Source organism: Homarus americanus, unplaced genomic scaffold (genome assembly GCF_018991925.1).
Source record: "Homarus americanus isolate GMGI-L3 unplaced genomic scaffold, GMGI_Hamer_2.0 scaffold11628, whole genome shotgun sequence".
NCBI lineage: Eukaryota > Metazoa > Arthropoda > Malacostraca > Decapoda > Nephropidae > Homarus > Homarus americanus.
In genome coordinates this window covers 568035-584448 of record NW_024754732.1, presented here as the reverse complement: position 1 = coordinate 584448, position 16414 = coordinate 568035, and the positions used below count along the sequence as shown (strand labels likewise).

Genomic DNA, 16414 nt, shown 5'->3' with positions numbered 1-16414 from the left:
ATATATAGTCATTTATTTCCTCCTGATTTGTGGTTAAGAAGATGTTTTTCTTTCTGTGTCTTGTCTCTATAAGTCCTCCGCACGCACACGCACACGCACACACACACACACACACACACACACACACACACACACACACACACACACACACAGTTCCATACAGTACATGTCTTCCTAACTTGTGATCATTAATACATTTACATCACGGAGCTAAGGTAGATGAACCAACACCAGAACCTAACCTAACCTAACCTACCTTAACCTAACCTAACCTAACCTAACCTAACCCAACCTAACCAAACTTATCCTTGAGAAAACACATTGGGATGAGAACCTTCCCCACATCATCATGTAAAAAAAAGAAACATGAACTGAAGATTGTGTACACATCAAGCGATACCACGTGTACACATAAGACGAGTGTACATGTAAACAAGAAGTCAAACACGAACAGGAGGTTGAGGGAGAAACCAAGGAGGTTGACCTTAATTTGTGGGTGAATTTTAACCCCATGAAGAAAGTTATCTGATGCGCTCTCTCTCTCTCTCTCTCTCTCCTCCTTCTTTCCCCGACTTTCTTTCTTTCTTCTTCCTCCCTTCCCGTCCCCTTACCTCCTCCTTCCCCTCTTACCCCCCTTCTTCCTCATCCTTCCCCCCACCCCATTAGGGCTCTCCCACAAGTAGTTTCTCATGCTTACCTCGGCCTTGTTGGTGACGTCACAATGTCAACAAAGTGTTTGCTTATGTCTGGTGGTCACTTGAGAGCTGTTACTCTTGGACTATTCTCTGTCACATAATTAACCACCATTCTGTCCCAGTAGCCATTATTCTGTCACATAATTAACTAACCACCATTCTGTCCCAGTAACCACTATTCTGTCACATAATTAACCACCATTCTGTCCCAGTAGCCACTATTCTCTGTCACATAATTAACCACCATTCTGTCCCAGTAACCACTATTCTCTGTCACATAATTAACCACCATTCTGTCCCAGTAGCCACTATTCTCTGTCACATAATTAACCACCATTCTGTCCCAGTAGCCACTATTCTCTGTCACATAATTAACCACCATTCTGTCCCAGTAACCACTATTCTCTGTCACATAATTAACCACCATTCTGTCCCAGTAGCCACTATTCTCTGTCACATAATTAACCACCATTCTGTCCCAGTAACCACTATTCTCTGTCACATAATTAACCACCATTCTGTCCCAGTAGCCACTATTCTCTGTCACATAATTAACCACCATTCTGTCCCAGTAGCCACTATTCTCTGTCACATAATTAACCACCATTCTGTCCCAGTAACCACTATTCTCTGTCACATAATTAACCACCATTCTGTCCCAGTAGCCACTATTCTCTGTCACATAATTAACCACCATTCTGTCCCAGTAGCCACTATTCTTGTCACATAATTAACACCATTCTGTCCCAGTAGCCACTATTCTCTGTCACATAATTAACCACCATTCTGTCCCAGTAACCATTATTCTGTCACATAATTAACCACCATTCTGTCCCAGTAGCCACTATTCTCTGTCACATAATTAACCACCATTCTGTCCCAGTAACCATTATTCTGTCACATAATTAACTACCATTCTGTCCCAGTAGCCACTATTCTCTGTCACATAATTAACTACCATTCTGTCCCAGTAACCATTATTCTGTCACATAATTAACCACCATTCTGTCCCAGTAGCCACTATTCTCTGTCCCATAATTAACCACTATCTTATTTATCCTATACAGTATATAGAGAGAGTCTTATAAGTTTTATTTTTATCTACATTATGAGACTATGTATAAGATATGTATACTTATATGTATCAGTGTGTATTATTGGTTTATGTGTGGAAAAGTATACACAAATGTTGTTCAATGTTCCTGTGGATGTGTGATGTGTTGACTATAAATACATACATACATACATACATACATACATACAAACATACATACATACATACATACATACATACATACATACATAAATACATATATACTGAGAAATATATTAATTACACGTATGAGAAACACATATTCTTAAGTTACATGTGAAAAATATACAAACACATTCTTAACTTACACACACTTCTTAAGTTACATACAGACATAGTTACATACACACATTCTTAACTCACATGTGAATAAAATCTCTCATATGTACTTTGATAACGACACACTTGACCTCGGTTCAGTGGGTCATAGGGTTGACCTCGTACAAATATTATCGTCTTTGATTATGTAAACAAATACGAATAAAGATACGATGTGGTAACCTTGTGGCTCTCATTCTCACATCTCTGTCTGTCTGTCTGTTTGTCCGTACATGTGTGTGTGTGTGTGTGTGTGTGTGTGTGTGTGTGTGTGTAGGGGTGGGTGAGTGTATGTGTGTGGGTGGGTAGGTGTATGGATGGGTGAGTGGGTGGGTAGGTGTGTGGCGAGGTCTTCCCGTTACGTGTGTGTGTGTGTGTGTGCCCTCAGGCAGGACCAGGTGAGTGTGTGGGTGGAGGGAGGCTGACTGGCTCAACGTCTTGGTTCACTCCTCCACCCTGTACCTCCCCCCATTACCTCTACCATGTACCTCCCCCATTACCTCAACCCTGTACCTCCACTCTTGCACCCCCATGATTGCCCCCAAGCCTCTGTACTTGCCCTCAGGCAGGACCAGGTGAGTGTGTGGGTGGAGGGAGGCTGACTGGCTCAACGTCTTGGTTCACTCCTCCACCCTGTACCTCCCCCCATTACCTCTACCATGTACCTCCCCCATTACCTCAACCCTGTACCTCCACTCTTGCACCCCCATGATTGCCCCCAAGCCTCTGTACTTCCCCCCACGGTCACCCGAATCATGGGAGAGGTGCAGGAGTGAGCAGGTTGTAGGGATGGTGGGGGCAGGTGTAAGGAATGGGGGCAGGTATAAAGGGTGGAGGAGGGCAGGTGTGAGGAATTGGGACAGGTGTAAAGAATGGGGACAGGAATAAGGAATGGGGGCAGGTGTAAGGAATTGGGGTCAGGTGTAAGGAATGGGGTACAGGTAAGAATGGGGACAGGTATAAGGGATGGGAGGGCAGCTATAAGGAATTGGGTGCAGGTAAGGAATGGGGGCAGGTGTAAGGAATGAGACAGGTATAAGGAATGGGGACAGGCGTAAGGAATTGGGGCAGGTGTAGGAATGGGGTACAGGAATAAGGAATGGGGCAGGTAAAGGAATGGGACAGGGAATTGGGTGCAGGTGTAAAGGAATGGGGACAGGAATAAGGAATTGGGTGCAGGTGTAAGGGATGGGAGGGCAGGTATAAGGAATGGGGGGTAGATGTAAGAGGTGGGGGAGTTGATGGGTGAGTAGGAGTGTCAAGAAACACTTCACATCCGGGACTTAACTTACAATGACCCTTCCGCCTTCCCTGGGACATCCACCCCGAGTGTCACCCAGCTGTTCCATGGGTGGGTGGATGGCTGGGTGAGTGGCTGGTGGTATGGATATGTAGGTGTGTGGATGAGTGGGTGGGTGGTATGGATATGTGGGTGGATGGATGGCTGGGTGAGTGGCTGGTGGTATGGATATGTAGGTGTGTGGATGAGTGGGTGGGTGGTATGGATATGTGGGTGGATGGATGGCTGGGTGAGTGGCTGGTGGTATGGATATGTAGGTGTGTGGATGAGTGGGTGGGTGGTATGGATATGTGGGTGGATGGATGGCTGGGTGAGTGGCTGGTGGTATGGATATGTAGGTGTGTGGATGAGTGGGTGGGTGGTATGGATATGTGGGTGGATGGATGGCTGGGTGAGTGGCTGGTGGTATGGATATGTAGGTGTGTGGATGAGTGGGTGGGTGGTATGGATATGTGGGTGGATGGATGGGCGGTATGGATATGTGGGTAGGTGGTGGGGTGCTAACTTAAGAACGATAGTTTAACCCTATGAAGACGATGTTTTAAGTCGTAAATTCCTTAAGATTTGTGGATATCTTTTAAGTTAAGGAGCATCGAAGGGTGGGGAGTTGTGCCTCACTTCAGAGGTCAGAGAGGTGAGGAGGAAGAGGCACAGGGGTGGTGGAGGGGGGGGGGGGGATTTAGTGGGCATCACAGGTGGGCAGCGCGACGACTCACTTCTCCAACACTTAACTATTATCATGGGTGGGTCATATTACCTTACTCTCTCTCTCTCTCTCTCTCTCTCTCTCTCTCCTAACCTAACCTAATCACACCTCATCACATAAATATTGCTAGGGTGGTCAATCTTCAGGTGAAATAAGCTGGGGTGGAGATTCTTCAGGTGATCCTTATATCATATTCAGCGCCTATATTTGATATATGAAGTAATATAGGTAAGGATATAGGTTACGTGTTATATAAGGTGCCTCGTTATAGACATCCAGCCTATATTGGTAAGACAGGTTAGAGATGGTGAGGGAAGGAGGGAGGGGGTTAGATGCAGCCAGTGTATGTGTGTGTGTGTGTGTGGGCCACTGACCTCTGCAAAACCCAGTCCCTCACATCCAACGGCAAACAAAACACACACACACACACACACACACACACACACACACACACACACACACACACACACACACACACACACTCATTCACAGACTCATATCAGAACGAGTTTTATGTGTCAATAACCCTACCTACAGTTCACCATACACTCCCCTCAACCACCCAACTCTAGACCAGGGTAGGAGAGAACTAGCTAGAGTACATCCCCCGCTAGTAGAGAAGAGAGAGAGAGAGAAGAGTTAATCTAGGGATTCGACTCTAGTCCTCTAGTTCCGGGGGTGAATGAACGTCCTTCAAGCCCGGGAAAACTCACATGGTTGGACGTGCTTACCATTACCTTACGTTTGTTCCGTCAGTTTTCGCGTCCAAACCATCTTGCGTGAAACTAATATACTTATCTTTTAATCAGGTATATCACGTCTATAGATTATACATCATGATACATTAATAACGATGAATTATATAGAGCTGGATATCTTATAAGGCTTTAGCGAAATGCAGGAGTGTGGAGTGAGATATTGAGATGAGACAGTCAGAGAGACATTACTTGTGTACGACAGTCTTATGGGTGTTGTTATTATCTCCCAAACACCAGGATAGAGAGATAACGTCTATGTATATCAGTGAGAGTGTATATATATTTATGTGGTATAATACAGAAAGAAAAATTAAATAATAGAAATATAACAAAGAGGAAGAAAGATGGGGGGAGGAGGAGGAGGAGGAGGAGTTTTTAGGTGGGAGATGCAGTTTCTGAAGGTGTGTTGCAACCCAGTAAAACTAGGCCACTACGGAGTACAGGGTGGTGCAGAAAGAGTGTGACGGTGCCCTCTACGATACAGTTAAATTCCCCCCAAAACCATTAATCGACGTAACCATCACCACCATACACTGTAACACCCGGTAAGAACTTGTGGGATGCAGAGAATAATATTATAATGATCGGTTATTTACTGAGTTATTTACAATGTTTATCTGCCTTTGTGTTCTATAATGAATGGCAGATAATGGTAGATAATAACAGATGTAGGCAGATAATAGTAGATAATGACAGATGTAGGCAGATAATGGTAGATTACGACAGATGTAGGCAGATAATGGTAGATAACGACAGATGTAGGCAGATAATGGTACATAATGACAGATGTAGGCAGATAATGGTAGATAATGACAGATGTAGGCAGATAATGGTAGATAATGACAGATGTAGGCAGATAATGGTAGATTACGACAGATGTAGGCAGATAATAGTAGATAATGACAGATGTAGGCAGATAATGGTAGATAACGACAGATGTAGGCAGATAATGGTAGATAATGACAGATGTAGGCAGATAATGGTAGATAACGACAGATGTAGGCAGATAATGGTAGATAACGACAGATGTAGGCAGATAATGGTAGATTACGACAGATGTAGGCAGATAATGGTAGATAACGACAGATGTAGGCAGATAATGGTAGATTAACGACAGATGTAGGCAGATAATGGTAGATTACGACAGATGTAGGCAGATAATGGTAGATAATAGATGACAGATGTAGGCAGATAATGGTAGATAACGACAGATGTAGGCAGATAATGGTAGATAACGACAGATGTAGGCAGATAATGGTAGATAACGACAGATGTAGGCAGATAATGGTAGATACGACAGATGTAGGCAGATAATGGTAGATAATGACAGATGTAGGCAGATAATGGTAGATAACGACAGATGTAGGCAGATAATGGTAGATAACGACAGATGTAGGCAGATAATGGTAGATAACGACAGATGAAGGCAGATAATGGTAGATAACGACAGATGTAGGCAGATAATGGTAGATAATGACAGATGTAGGCAGATAATGGTAGATAACGACAGATGAAGGCAGATAATGGTAGATAACGACAGATGTAGGCAGATAATGGTAGATAATAACAGATGTAGGCAGATAATGGTAGATAACGACAGATGTAGGCAGATAATGGTAGATTACGACAGATGTAGGCAGATAATGGTAGATAACGACAGATGTAGGCAGATAATGGTAGATTACGACAGATGTAGGCAGATAATGGTAGATAATGACAGATGTAGGCAGATAATGGTAGATAACGACAGATGTAGGCAGATAATGGTAGATGATGTAGATAATGGTAGATAACGACAGATAGATAAGGCAATGGTAGATTAGATATAGGCAGATAATGATAGATGGACGACAGATGTACAGATTACAGATAATGGTAGATAAACAGATAATGGTAGATAACGACAGATGTGACAGATGGTAGATAACGACAGATGTAGGGCAGATAATGGTAGATAACGACAGATGTAGGCAGATAATGGTAGATAACGACAGATGTAGGCAGATAATGGTAGATAACGCCAGATGAAGGCAGATAATGGTAGATAACGACAGATGTAGGCAGATAATGGCGGATAACGACATGTAGGCAGATAATGATAGATAACGACAGATGTAGGCAGATAATGGCGGATAACGACAGATGTAGGCAGATAATGGCAGATAAAGGGCGGATAATGCAACTATATAATATGGAAGACCTTTAATTGATATTATACTGAGGCTTAAAGGTTGCCTTTATATACCGTTTTTAAATGAAGGTGACCTCGAGGAGAGAGACACACTTATAGATGAAGCTCTTGCATAGTTCTTCACACCAGAGAGAGAGAGAGAGAGAGAGAGAGAGAGAGAGAGAGAGAGAGAGAGAGAGAGAGGCTTCTGTATCTTTAGTCTTGCATGAACCAGATAGGTTATTTTGACACAATTGGGATATTTTTTAGCCCTATGTGAGTCCTTGGAGACATTATAACCCCATTGTGAGCTTTCCAAGAAAATTATGAGCAGGAGAAGGTGTCTCATACAACTGGACGTGACTTGTGTGAGACTCGTACTATTTATGAGTCTTTTATCATATTATGAGTAGCATGTGAGTCCTGGTGAGCAGAAAGGAAGAAGAAAAAAATTCCATGAGTCTTTGTGAGCAGGAAAATCTTATGAGTACGTATTAGTTCTTGGAGATATTTTGATCCGGTGGAAGACTTTATGAGCACATTGTCAGGTCTTATGAGAGGGATGGAGGTGACGCAAGTACCATACCATATACCTCTTTGTGAGTAATACCTTGTGAGTCTCTGTGAGTAATGGGAGCTACAATGAGGGCAGGAGAACGTGTCCTATAAGGTGGCCCGTGAGAAGACCGGGTGAATGACCTGTCAGATTTTGTGCCTTGTGAGCTCTCTTGGGAATTGTGAGCACCTTGTGACTCCTGCTGGGGATTATGAGTTTTTTGTGAGTTCTCTTGGGTATTTTGAACTCCCTGTGAGTTCTCTTGGGAATTTTGAGAACCTTGTGAGTTAGCTTGGGTATTTTAAGCATCCTGTGAGTCCTGTTGGGTATTATGAGCATTATGAACCCTTCAAGCACATTTTACCCCCATTTTTAAGGCATGTGAGCGCCTCTGAACCTCATATGAGCCCCTCTGAACCCTCTGAGCACTTTGTATGAGCCCATGTGAGCATTTTAGTCCCTTTTAGCACATTTTGAGCGTCTTGGAGCATATTTGAGCACCTGTGAGCATTTTTATGTCCTGTGAGCATTTTTTAAGCCCCTTGAGCACATTTTGAGCGTCTTGGAGCATATTTGAGCCCCTTGTAAACATTTTTACGTCCTGTGAGCATTTATAAGCCCTTTAAGCACATTTTTAGCGTCTTGACGCATCTTTGAGCCTCTTGTGAAAACTTTTACGTCCTGTGAACATTTTTAAGCCCCTTGAGCACATTTTTTCGCGTCTTGGAGCATATTTGAGCCCCTGTGAGCATTTTTATGTCTTATGATCATTTTAAGCCCCTTAAGCACATTTTTGAGCGTCTTGGAGGTGGCAGGAAGCGAGAGAGAAGGTGTCACGTGACTGAGTGTGAGGGTGAACGACCTGTGTAAGTTTGCCAGAAAGTGAGTGAACGATTCCTGTGGTGAAGCCTCTCGGTCTTTGCCACCATTACCACCTCGGTCTCTGCCACTACTACCACCTCGGTCTCTGCCACCACTAATACTTCGGTCTCTGCCACCACTAATACCTCGGTCTCTGCCACCACTAATACCTCGGTCTTTGCCACCACTACCACGGTCTCTGTCACTATTACCACGGTCTCTGCCACCACTACCACGGTCTCTGCCACCATTACCACGGTCTCTGCCACCATTACCACGGTCTCTGCCACCACTACCACCACGGTCTCTGCCACCACTACCACCACGGTCTCTGCCACCACTACCACCACGGTCTCTGCCACTACTACCACCACGGTCTCTGCCACTACTACCACCACGGTCTCTGCCACCATTACCACCACTACTGCTAGCATTACCATTACCACCATGGTCCCTGCCACCACTACGGCCTCTGCAACTTCTGCAACATGATCTGATGTGACCCTTGTTGCTTATGTGTGACTCTCTCTCTCTCTCTCTTACAATTGCAATATTGCATAAATATGAATATTAATGATCTGTTTTATTGTCCAATTATCTAGTTTATTACTATTATTATTATTATTATTATTATTATTATTATTATTATTATTAGTAGTAGTAGTAGTAGTAGTAGTAGTAGTAGCAGTATTATTATTATTATTATTATTATTATTGTTTATGTTGATTTATTTACCGTAAATTATCTCATTAAAAACATGTTATGTCTTAATGTTTTATTCAGCAACATTTATTAACTGAGACTATAATTATGAACGTATTACAGAAGACTTAATATGAGTCTCGGTCAAGTATATCAAGTCGGTCAGCCAGATGTGGGTGTAAATGTACCAGCAAGTGCTCTGGTCTCTTCCTATGTTTCTCTTGATAATATGTTTTGTCTTCTTAGTCGATTTTTTCTTTAGTCCAGTTATAATATCCTGTATGTTGGTTCGTAATGTGATGTGTTTGTTTGTAAGATTTTTAAACAGCAGTGATTGGTCGACACAGTATTGAGGGGGACGCTCTTTCACTTTCGACGGCCAATGACCGCTCGTCCTCAACACTATGCAATGTTGCCAGACACCCATGGCATCCCGACCCTTGTCTCCCTGTAAGATAGGAAATATTTTCAAACAGGCTTCCAAATTTATTATAAATACCTAATGTTTTAATAGTTTCAGGAAATATAATTTGATAATAGAGTATTTAAAATAGATTTGTAATAGTTAATGGCAGGCGAAGATTGAGGTGTATTGGTGGTTGCTGGTGGTGGTGGTGTTGGCTACAGTGTGTTGGGGTTACCTGGTGACCTGAAACACACAGGTAGGTGGAGATGAAGGACGGGGTGAAGAGGACACCTGTCACTAACTGTTGTTACGACTACTACTACTACTACTATTACTACTACTACCACTACTTTTACTACTACTACACCTCTCTCTCTCTCTCTCTCTCTCTCTCTCTCTCTCTCTCTCTCTCTCTCTCGTTTTTTATCTCTTTTATCTGTCTGTTTTCATCTCCTTTGCCTATATTCTGTCTATTTGTTTGACTGTATCTCTGTCTTTATCTATCTCTTTCTTTCACACACACACACACACACACACACACACACACACAAAGAGTAAACAGAACATTCCACCAATGACAAACTCTAAGGAAACTAACTACACATTTTCATTGGCTCACCAAGAATGACGTGATTGAACCTTGCACCTCCAAACGTCCACTGACTCTCTCTCTCTCTCTCTCTCTCTCTCTCTCTCTCTCTCTCTCTCTCTCTCTCTCTCTCTCTCTCTCTCTTACGTCACACATGAGCGTCGTAATCACAGCCAGGTAAAGTAATTAGATTCTTGTTACATATGAGCTATCTTACGGTCCGTTTGGTCATCGTGTAGGAATGAATGGTGAGGACCGTGACATGAGATGGTGAGGACCGTGACATGAGATGGTGAGGACCGTGACATGAGATGAGTGAGGACCGTGACATGAGATGGTGAGGACCGTGACATGAGATGGTGAGACCGTGACATGAGATGAGTGAGACCGTGACATGAGATGGTGAGGACCGTGACATGAGATGGGTGAGACCGTGACATGAGATGGCAGGACCGTGACATATGAGATGGTGAGGACCGTGACATGAGATGGCGAGGACCGTGACATGAGATGGCGAGACCGTGACATGAAGATGGTGAGGACCAATGACATATGTGAGATGGTGAGGACCGTAACATGTGGATAATGAGACCGTGACATGAGATGGTGAGGACCGTGACATGAGATAGTGAGGACCGTGACATGAGATGGCGGGACTGTTGACATGAGATGGTGAGGACCGTGACATGAGATATGAGGACCGTGACATGAGATAGTGAGGACCGTGGAAAAACATGAGATGGTGAGGACCGTGACATGAGATGGCGGACCGTGACATGAGATGGTGAGGACCGTGACATGAGATGGCGAGGACCGTGACATGAGATGGTGAGGACCGTGACATGAGATGGTGAGGACCGTGACATGAGATGGTGAGGACCGTGACATGAGATGGTGAGGACCGTGACATGAGATGGTGAGGACCGTGACATGATTTCAGTTCAGTCAGTTGCTTCTCCTTCACGTCTCAGTAAGACTTATACTTGTATCCGGGCAAGACGTGTGTGTGCTGACTAACTAGCTGACTGACTCATGCTTGCTATATTGCTGCGTCGGGACATTAAAATTCTCTCACTCCACTCGTCCGTTTGTCCGTGCGTGCAAGTGTGGTCGGCCGTGCGTTCATCCGTGGCTCTCTGTAAGTGTGGGTGAGTTGGGGGTCGTAATATCACCGAAGAAAATTTATTTAAAGTCACCATCTTTGGCACAGCGCCTTCTTATGTGGCACATTTGGAGGGGGTTTGAGGGCCTAACCTAACCTCTCCTACTGGAAGGGAGTTATGACCTTTTGGCACTCTGTTTTTGTTGTTTGGGGGCGGGGTCACTGCTGACCCACCTCTCAACTAAGCTCCGCCCACTTTTAGCGTCCTTAGCAACCGTTACTATACGTAGCAGTTGATTGGTTACTAAGACAATAATTCTTAATTCCACTGCGTACGTGTCTCCCTGTGTCACCAGCCATGGCAGCGAGGGGAGACTTGATGACTATTGTGTATCATCATTTGAATTAGAGCATTGCATTAGATATTATAGGTCCCGTTAGGTAAGAGGGAGTTAAACTGACGTGATAGGATATATCTGGGTTACGTCATGGTAGATAAGAACCAATCATTGCATTTATTATCCAGATGACGACATAATGGGTTAGACCCAGTCAACGCATTGTATTCAGATGACGTCACGGTGGGTGAAAACCAATCAGTGCACGCCAGATCGCACCTACGTGACTTCTACCATAGAGTTCCACCCCTCTGCTCCCTCGCTCTAGTTGGTGAAATTATAACTGTCGCTTGAGCCGTCGTCTCGGGGTTAAGCATCTGGCGCTCAAGTGATGTCACGCTAGAGGAGAACCAATTAGCTTGGGTCACGTCCATGTGCGTGAGGATGTAACGCGACTTGGTGGTGATGTCATGATGGACTGAAACCAATCAAACGGATTTGTTTTCCAGATGACACCATTGCGGCCAGGAGCTAATCTTTGCACTGTTTTCAGATGACGTCATGAGTTGCGTGCGTTCCAGCTTGTTATTTACACAAACAAACAACCGACAGGAATGTTATCGCGTGTTCAATAATTTTGAAAGTAAAATTGCCTGCCAGTTTCTGCCCCAGAATATCGTTGTGATGATTAGAGGAAATATTATCAACGAGATCTGAATATTACCTGGAAGCTGGTTAACCCTTCGAGTCCTAGAGGGTTTCGCCATCGTCCTCAAAAGGTTTATCATCGTCCTCAAAGGTTTAAACCATCGTCTTCAATGGGTTAAATTATAGTTCTCAAAGGGTTAAACCATCGTCCTCAAAGGGTTAAATCATCGTCCTTAGAGGGTTAAAAATCATCGTCCTCAAATGGTTAACCATCTTACTTAAAGGGTCGTAACTTAATGAATGCAGTTAAATACATTATCATATATGAAGATAAATGAAATAAAATAGAGAAAATAGCAAAAATGACTCACTTAAAATATATTCAAACATCTGAGACCAAAAGTTTAATGTCGGAGCTTTGGATAATGGCGGGATTTCTCAAGGTGATTTAATGTAATTTATTCTCCGGTATATCCTGAGTTGGGGCGTCCTGATTTGGGCCGTCTTGAGTTAGGGCGTCCTGAGTTGGGGCGTTTTGAGTTGGGACGTCTTGAGTTAGGGCGTCCTGAGTTGGAACGTCCTGAGTTGAAGCGTCCTTAGTTGGAACATCCTCAGTTGGAACGTCATCAGTTGGGGCGTCCTGAGTTGGGACGTCCTCAGTTGGGACGTCCTCATTTGGGACGTCCTCAGTTGGGACGTCCTCAGTGATGCGGCGTCCTCAGTTGGGGCGTCCTACGTTGGGACGTCCCCAGTTGGGATATCTTGAATTGGGGCGTCCTGAGTTGGGGCGTCCTGAGTTGGGGCGTCTAGAGTTATGGCGTCCTGAGTTGGGACATCTTGAGTTGGGGTGTCCTGAGTTGGAGCGTCCTGACTTGGGCGTCCTTAGTTAGGCGTCCTAGTTGGGGACATCTTGGAGTTAGGGCGTCCTGAGTTGGGGGAGTCCTGAGTTGGGACGTCTGAGTTGGGGGCTTCCTGAGTTGGGATGTCTTGAGTTGAGGCGTCTTGAGTTGAGGCGTCCTGAGTTGGGGCGTCCTGAGTTGGAAGGTCCTGACTTGGGGCGTCCTTAGCTGGGGCGTCCTGAGTTGGGACGTTCTTGAGTTGAGGCCCCTGAGTTAAGGCGTCCTGAGTTGGGACATCTTGAGTTAGGGCGTCCTAGTTGGGCGCCCTGACTTGGGGCGTGTCCTGACTCTGGGGGCGTCCTATTTGTGGCGTACTGAGTTAGACATCTTGAGTTAGGGCGTCCTGAGTTGGGGCGTCTCTGAGTTGGGACGCCTTGAATTGGGGCGTTCTGACGGGGGATTTGGAATTGACGCGTCCTGGAGTTGAGGCGTCCTGAGTTGTGACGTCCTGAGTTGGGGTCTCCTGAGTTGGGACGTGCTGAATTGAGGCGTCTTGAGTTGGGGCATCTGAGTTGGGGGTGTCCTGAGTTGGGGACGTGTTGAATTGAGGCGGTCTTGAGTTGGGACGTCCTGAGTTGGGGTGCGTCCTGAGTTGGGACGTTGAATTGAGGCGTCTTTGAGTTGGGACGTCCGAGTTGGGGGTGTCCTGACAGACGCATGAATTGAGGCGTCCCTGAGTAGGGAATGTCTTGGAGTTGAGGCGTCCTGATTTGGGGGCGTCTTGAATTGAGGCGTCTTGGAGTTGGGGCGTCCTGAGTTGGGACGTCTTGAATTGAGGCGTCTTTGAGTTGGGGCGTCCTGATTGGGGCGTCTGAGTTGGGGCGTCCTGATTTGGGGGCGTCTTGAGTTGGGGGCGTCCGAGTAGGATTTGGTTGAGTTGAGGCGTCTGGCAGGACGTCTTGAGTTGAGGCGTCGTGAGTTCGGGCGTCCTGAGTAGGACTTTGAGTTGGGGCATCCTGAGTAGGGACGTCTTGAGTTGAGGCGTCCTGAGTTCGGGCGTCCTGAGTAGGGACTTCTTGAGTTGGGGCATTCTGAGTAGGGACGTCTTGAGTTGAGGCGTCCTGAGTTGTGGTGTCCTGAGTTGAATAGTGTCTTTGTGAGCTGTGATACACTCCAGGGACTGACAGGCAGCATTGTTGCCCTCGGAAGGAAAAATCGAGAGTTTAAATGTCTTGAGAAAGTTTTGTGTCGCAGCGTATAATTTTATGACCTTCAGGGAGAAACGCAAAACTGTGTTGGTGTCTTTTGTGTGTGTGTGTTGATGACCTAGGATGGTGGTGCTTACATACCCTCTCTCTCTCTCTCTCTCTCTCTCTCTCTCAGGTGTTCACAGTCAATAGTCAATCAGAGAAAAATAATGACAGAAAGAGAGAGAAAGATAGAGAGATGGAGAAAGATTGCGAGTGCGTGTATGTGCATATATTTAAGAGAGAGAGAGAGAGAGAGAGAGAGAGAGAGAGAGAGAGAGAGAGAGAGAGAGAGCAGTCTCAGAGGAGCACCTACACCTGTGAAATGATCAGCGATTTACACATAACTCGTGACACCTGGTTAAGGAGAATCCAACTCAGGTAAACCCTTCTATTATGTGGTCGACTTTCACATCTCAACATTGTACCATAGCGCCTTAAGACACGAATTCTCACTCACTATCAACATTCTTCTTCCTTCGGCCCTGACCACCTCTAGTTTCGGTGGTCATTAAGTAAATATGTTAAAGATCACCTGAAGAATATCTACCCCAGCATATTTCACCTATAGATGAACCACCGTAACCAAACCTAACCAAACCTAACCTAACTTAACCTTACCTAACATAACATAACCTAACCTAACCTAAGCAAAACTAACCTAACCTAGGTCATGTATTGTCGTATTGTCAATTAATAACTCATAAAATCCTCATAAAATCCTGGATCCGCCACTTTTATCTCTATCGTAAAGGAACAGACGAGTCATTACAGAAAACGTCTCCTTAAGGCTGGAGTTCAAGGGATAACTTTAGTAAACCTAATCAGCGTCTTCTGTTGTCGAACCCGGTACAATTGTGTGACTGTAAACGGGTGTAGTGAGCTGAAGGTGGGTGTAGAACGGTGTAGGTGGGTGTAGTCTGGTGTAGAAGAGTGTAGGTGGGTGTTGTTGTGTGTAGGTGAGTGTTGGTGCGTGTAGGTGGGTGGAGTAGGGCGTAGGTGAGTGTGTAGGTAGGTGTAGATGTGTTTTTATGTGGGTGTAGATGGGTGGAGTAAGGTGTAGGTGAATGAAAATGGGTTTAGATGGGTTTAAGTGGATGTAGATGGGGTAGACGATTGTTGGTGGGTTTAAATGAGTGTAGGTGGGTGTAGGACGAGTCAGAGTGAATACGGATCTGTATGGGTGGATATGGAAGACTATAGGCGGATGTGAGTTTATCTGTGGTCGTTGTGGTTGGGTGTAAAGAGTTAGGGCGTGGCCTTGTAACACACCCTACCCCACCTACAACCCATCCCCCCCCCCAACACACACATACCTGCCTGAACAGCGCCCCAGGTGTCACTAGACGAATTAGCGGTTTCACCTCGGGCGTGTGAAAGACCCATCCACCGTGACTTCCAGACTCCCACACTCCGACAGCCAGAAAACCCTAAGACTCTTTCTCCACGCTCCATAACTCTCACCCTTGTGTTACGTAAATTTAGAGGTGTTTTTAGGGTGTTGATGATTGATACTTTTCGTCCACATTCAAGCGGAAAATCAGGACCAGAGAGTCGACAGGGATCGTTCGACAAGTTGGCCTTAAGGGGGAACAGATGGGGGGGGGGGGAGTTGAGAGGTAAACTAATTTATTATAGTGATACCTACAAGTGATAGACACAGTCGTTTTCTGTGGTTCTGTGGTGTTCTTACCTATTGTGACTGTCTCATTAGTCCCCAAGTCCTCCCACTTCAGCCCCCTAGCTTTCAGATCTCCCAGCCCTTAGCTATCAGACATACAATTCATAGTCCACATACCCAAACTTTCTGTCCATATCCCCAAGCATTTACATCTCCTCCTCCTCTTCCTCCTTCCTCCTCCCTTCTTCCTCTTCCCTCTTACCCCCCTCTTTTCTCCCCTTCTTCCTCTTTTCTCTCCTCTTTTTCCTCTTCCTCCTTCCTCCCTCCTCCCTTCTTCCTCTTCTTCTTCCCGCCTTCATCCTCTCTTCGTTTTCTTTTCTCCTCCCTTCGTCCTCTTCCTACCTTCTTCCTTCTTCCTCTTCCTCCTGCTCCTCCCTTCTTCCCTCTTCCTCTTCCTTCCTCCT

General features: G+C 45.2%; 1 protein-coding gene across 1 annotated transcript; it reads right to left on the bottom strand.

The window, feature by feature from the left end:
• Positions 1-12691: 12691 nt before the first annotated feature.
• Positions 12692-15784, bottom strand: LOC121856078 (fibrous sheath CABYR-binding protein-like). Its single transcript, XM_042351370.1, has 4 exons — positions 15646-15784; positions 13431-14283; positions 13116-13320; positions 12692-12943 (listed from the first exon to the last, which is right to left on the bottom strand). The coding sequence occupies exons 1-4, from the start codon at positions 15782-15784 to the stop codon at positions 12692-12694; spliced, it is 1449 nt and encodes a 482-aa protein (XP_042207304.1).
• Between the last annotated feature and the right edge of the window lie 630 nt (positions 15785-16414).